The 6065-nt window shown below is 37.9% G+C and overlaps 1 protein-coding gene across 1 annotated transcript; it reads right to left on the bottom strand.

Annotated features, from left to right (window-relative positions):
* Positions 1 to 1400: 1400 nt before the first annotated feature.
* On the bottom strand, positions 1401 to 4978 carry LOC110912624 (beta-1,4-xylosyltransferase IRX14). Its single transcript, XM_022157392.2, has 3 exons — positions 4030 to 4978; positions 3396 to 3959; positions 1401 to 1855 (listed from the first exon to the last, which is right to left on the bottom strand). The coding sequence occupies exons 1-3, from the start codon at positions 4767 to 4769 to the stop codon at positions 1612 to 1614; spliced, it is 1548 nt and encodes a 515-aa protein (XP_022013084.1). The 5' UTR covers positions 4770 to 4978; the 3' UTR covers positions 1401 to 1611.
* Between the last annotated feature and the right edge of the window lie 1087 nt (positions 4979 to 6065).

Genomic DNA, 6065 nt, shown 5'->3' on the forward strand with positions numbered 1-6065 from the left:
CGTATATACCCAAAATTTTCTATACGAAAACTACATATATAACACTACTGAGCGAAAAGTTCGGGGAGGGGGGTGGGGGTCGGGCGCCCCCTCCCGCTCCTTCTGTACTTCGCCCCTACTTGAAGGCATGTAGATTTGGTTGTTGTAGACCAAAAAATTGTATAAATCTCAAAAAAACACCGGGATCCAGAGTTGTTGATCTAAAATTCGTGTGTAGCTCTAGGTGTACAAATTTGGAAGTTGTTCATGTAGACATGATGTCTAGAACTTGAAACAATAGATCTAGTAATTGTAGATATAGCAATTATATATATGTGTTTAATCAAACACCAAATCTGGTGGTGTGAACAAAGAAAAACAAGTGACTATCGCTTAAACGAATGCAAATATGAAGAAATTAGATCTAGGTCCCGCATACATCACCAAAAGGCACATATCTTGATATCGAGTGGAGAAGAATGAAGTGTGCTTCGTTGTCAGTCCCACGGACATCGCTAATGAAGATACAAATCGTAGTCGGGTGGTTTCGGATCACGTTCCCACATATGATGAACTTCTCTGAAGATGACCAAACCACACCTCGCCTTCACCTTCTCCATCCACATTTGCAAAACCATGAAATCTCGTTAGAAGGGGTCAGAGACCATGGTCTCCGAACTACCCTCAGATGCTCAACAAGTTAGTAATGGATTCACCATTAATATGTGTAACCATGTATGCAGTGTTGTAAAAGTCAGATTCTAAGGCATTGTACTCGGCGAGTAGTCGGTCATCGGAACCCCTCCGAGGCGATTTTCTCCTAGGCGGACTCAATTAGTCGCCGACGGTCAAAATCGGTCAACATCGGAGAGTAGTTAGTCTAGTCAGGACTAGTCGGGCATAGTCGGCCTAGTCGGTCAACCTCGTTTCTTAAATTATCGGAGAGTAGTCAGTCTAGTCAGGCATAGTCGGCCTAGTCGGTCAATCTCGTTTGTTGACTTTTTAGAGAGTAGTCGGTCAAGTCAGGACCAGTCAAGCCTAATCGGTCAACCTCATTTGTTGACTTTTATATTATGCTTATTTTGATTTGAATTATGCTTATTTTGACATATATATATAACATCCAATAATTAATTTTCTTTATATTTACCATATCTGAGTACTCCCCGGGTACACCCCGAGTACTCTGAGTACACCCTACTCCCCCGTTGGTTTTGCATCGAGATAGATGGTAACAAAATCAGATCGTCCATTCATCCAAAAGAAATTATCAAACAGATCGTATCTCACCTTCACAAATACTGGACAACCATCCGCATATCAAAAGTCTATCCACCAAAAGTCAAAACAACCCATAAAGACAACGACTGTTAACGGCGTGATCGGGGTTGTTGGATTCAATTCAAGTAGTGCCCGTACGCTAATCTTCAAATACCATTTTAGTATTTCCTGAGAACTATGTATACGGAGCACAAACTTATACACTTTTTTCTCTTTGTCAAGCACCATTTCATGTCAACCAGATACAGGAAATCTATAGAAAATAGAAGTAAAATCAAGAAAATTTTCAAATAATGAGTAAGATACACCACCTATTTACTCTGTATTAAAGATCTCTTCACCTCCATCTTCCTAGTTATTGATTCTCTCTCTAGAATTCCTAGCCGTGACACGTGCATCTGCATTCTTTGATTCACGTTTTCTTTTGCCACGTGAAGTGCGTCTTGACTTAGGGGTACGAGTTTTTGTTGCACGCTTCTCGGTGTTCTCTTGCGTGGTGGTGCTGATTACTTTTTGAGTAATAGATGGGAGTTCATCAGGCCATGGTGTTCGCTTAGCTGCCACCGTCATTTCTAATGGAGGATCGATTATCCACCTGGCATCAGAGATCAGAACTTGGGTTTAAAGATACTTATGATTTTATGAATCATGATAGCAATTATAAAAGTTTCAAACATACAAATTTTATGGAATTACTAGTTAGGCTCAAGGTGGGAGGAATTACTAGTTAGGCTCAAGGTGGGAGGAACTATAGTATGATGTTCTGAATTTGTAGATCAAAATAATCAAATTTAGAGTGCCAAATAAGAAGTCGAAACAACGGAATTGATTATTGAGAAGAAATGTAAAATTACCAAACTACCCCTAACTTCAAAAGATTGGTTTACGATTCTGATGCTCATCATCCACATCGCACTAATTAGTTTGGAAATGAACATCCAAATGCATTGATGTGGCAGATTCAACCAGTTACTAATGAATCATGAATGTATTGGTTTGTGTTATTTTTAATCTCAAGTAGGTCAAACAAAGCTATAAAAAGAATGGGTCAAAAGGCTGCCTTGAAAATTGCCTAAAGTGTAATTTTAATGCATACAACCACCTAATATCGTTTTATTTAAAGATTTAGATTAATATTGTAGTGATATTATATTTTTAACCATGTTTAATACATTAATTATTTATCAAAAAAATTACAACCGGACAAAAACGTGTCTTTGGGATATAATCGGGATTAACTGTAATAATCGGTGATTAATCGAGATTAATCAGTGATTAATCGAGATTAATCAGTGATTAATCGGTGCCTAGTCGGGATTTTTACAACCATGCTTTGGGTCAAACCCAACGCATACTAAAAATGACCTGTTCCATTTTGACCAGTAACCAATCGTGCCTCTACCAAAGACTAATGTTTAGTTGTAATCCTCATGATATATCGCTTGAGACAATAGTCCAAATCAAACCCAAAAAATAAAGAATTTGCTATCTATTATATGGTTTGGACAACCACCCAACAAACATTCCTCCTTAAATATAGCCAATTTTGTAAAATATTCTAGGCCATTTGACATTATATACTTCATAGAAAACTCTAAGGGAGACCTGTCTTGTAGTCATTGAGGCAATTAGATCTCTAAAATCAATTCATGAGGGTCAACACAACACGTGTACTTGTATGCACATGCATACCTATAAACATACATAAATATGAACATACAATCATCACTCATCAAAGCACATTAAACCAAGCCGTTATAAGTTCATTAACTACTCCATATTTTCCAAACACTTAACCTCCCATTCTCTGATTTTTACAGCTTCAAACTATCTAAAGCAACACGTTCTATTACGGTTGACCACCTGATGTGGTTATCTTAATCTATTCCAAAACACACATCCAAACGCTATGTTAGAAACATTGCCCATTGACCATTGCCATGCCTTAAAAACCTACAGCACTATGAAATTGCTCTATGTAGGGGTACACTACAGGATTCTGGGACAAGAAGAATTCAACTATCAACACAATTTTGGAATTTCTAACATTTTGCATATGTAGTGATAAATATTTGATGCAATTTGCCAAGGCAAAAAAGTAATCAAAAGATGCAAAAGCAAGCAAGATGACTAACCCAGAAGGGAATTTGCTATCCGCACGAGCCTCAGCCCGAAGCCACCAAAGCATCACTTTCTTCCCACAACCACCTAGCGGTTCCACCATCGAAGAATCTTTGAGCAAAGAAAGAGGATTCTCAATATCATCCCCTGCAAGCACCACCTCCAAATCTTTAATCCAATCCGGCCTAAATTCAGCTTCCTTCCATACCAACCTCGAGTTCATCACAAACCCTGACCACTCCAACTTCCTCGGCAACACCATCGCCATGTCACCAATATAATTCGCACTTTTTCCTTTGTATACAACAGAATTAAATGTGTGCCACCCAATTAACCGATCAGATGAATTACAAGCCGGACCTTGAACCGGCAACGTTAATTTCTTCTCATCTTCTTCATCCACGGTCTTCTGAACCTCAAACGGATCTTCATCTGGACGACTCGAATGAGCAAGAATCCCAACCGAAACAGCACCGATCCACTCAACCTTTTGAATCTCATCAAAGAGTTCTAAACTATGCATATTACTATCATCAGCAAACATAACAATCCCATCTAACTTCTCTTCTCTCACAACCCTAAATCATCGAAAATTAGGTCAACTTACAATCAAATTCATCATAAACCGAAATAAAACTTCAAATTTACCTCAACGCTCGCAACCGCATCTGAGATTCCATCTCATGTCTAGCCTCCCAAAAAACCGGCATCCTCTTCTCAAATCCAACATGCTTAACTTGCACCTTCGAATTCGCCATCGTTTTCGCCAGCAACGCGGCGGTCTCATTCGTGACACCACCGGCTTCCACAACAATCCACACCACATCATACGGCAAATTCATCAACGTATGCATCAATCCAGTCATATGCAACGCTTGAAACGTCCTCACATACGTCGGAGTCACAACAATCAAACTCCTAGGGTTTCTAATCCCGTACTGAACCTTCTGTTCGCGTTGAACCGCTTCAATTATCCTATGAGCTTTCATAACCTCCAGCGGATCCGGATGCGGCCACGGCCGGATCCGGATCCCGTGCCGCCCGACCACAACTCTGCTCGTAACATTAACCGGATCGGGATCCCGCCGGAGAGAGGTGGTAAACGACAGCGTTTCGGCGATATCAGTTGAGGCTCGAAACGACGTCGTTGTGGAGGTGTATAAGTTGTTAATTGAAGTTGTGAAGAGTAGGTAAAACACTAAACGAGAGATTCTGAAACCGAGAACTAGACTAACGAGACAGCATAAACAATGGAGGATTAACCAGAAGATACCTGACGGAGATTTAACGGCGTTAGGTCCGTCTGTAGCTGAATCTAACGGCGATTGGTTTCTGAAACTGTTGCTCCGGCGATTAGCGTAACTCTGCTGTAACGCCAGCAGTTTCATTTTGTTTCTCTCTCTCTCTCTCTCTCTCTCTCTCTCTCTCTATAATAAATTAACTTCTGTATGTGTGTATGAGATTGATATGAAGTATGTGTTGAATTTGGTGAGATTAGGTTGAACAAACATGAGAGTGATGTGAAGAAGGATGCTTTGAATCTACGAATGAATGTTAATGGGATTTGAATATTGTAGAATTAATGAAAAGAAAGCATGGGGCATGTTTGGGTAAGCTTATTGAAACAACTTATTGACTTATTGGCTTCTTGGAAAAGTCAGGATTTTGTGACTTATTGACTTATTGGCTTTTCCCCCTCACATACACCCTCTTTGCCAAACATCATTTTAGAGCTTATGACTTTTCAAAAAACCAATAAGTCAATAAGTTGTTTCAAAAAGCTTACCCAAACATGCCCATGGTTGTGGTTGGGGTCATTATCGTTGCAGATGAAATGAGATTCTTATTTGACTATCTTTTTAGGCCGTGGTGGTGATGAGGATGACGATGAAGAAGAATCGTGGAGAAATGGAGTAAATCTCGGTGTCTGATTTTTGTGAATTTACATTCTACCGCCTTCGACTTTTTTTCATTGATTAAAGGGTAAGTTTCAATTTTTGTCATTCATCTCTACACCAATTTTAACACTAACTATTTTTTTTTCGTCGCGTGTTGCGGCGAAACCGAGTAATTGATAATGTAAAACAAACGTGATTTGAAAATAAAGCATTTTGTTTAGAAAACCAAACCATTAGAACAATTTTAGTTTATTATCGTACCGTTTTATGATAACAAATAAATATTTTATTTTCAGTTCAACTTCGTTTTTAACAAAACTTATAAAGAATGTTAGGGGAAATATTAAGCACAACTACGTACTTAAGGTTTTAGAAAAAAATTTATAACGTAAATTAATAAAGAAATATCAAATTAATTGATAAATTAATATATGTTTAAAAAAGGAAAAAACAATTTCATTTCAATACTATAAATTAGTAACTTATATGTGCAAATAGGGTTGTATCTAATGCTTTGGGAGTTTATCAAAAATATTTTGATTTTTTTACTTTTAGTCCTAAGGTATTTGATAAATTACTTTTAACCCAAACTATTTGAATATTTTACTTTTAACTTAAAATTTTTCATCTTTTAGAGTTTAACCTTACAACTTTTTTTAGTTTCAACTTTGGTCTCATATAGTTTTCATCTTTTACAAATTTTTCGTTTTACGCTTCGTTCTAAATTTTTCCCGTTAACACGGCGCAAAGTGTGTGTGGTTCAACATTTTTACGTTTCGTTCTAAA

The sequence above is a fragment of the Helianthus annuus genome, chromosome 15, assembly GCF_002127325.2.
Source record: "Helianthus annuus cultivar XRQ/B chromosome 15, HanXRQr2.0-SUNRISE, whole genome shotgun sequence".
Classification (NCBI taxonomy): domain Eukaryota; kingdom Viridiplantae; phylum Streptophyta; class Magnoliopsida; order Asterales; family Asteraceae; genus Helianthus; species Helianthus annuus.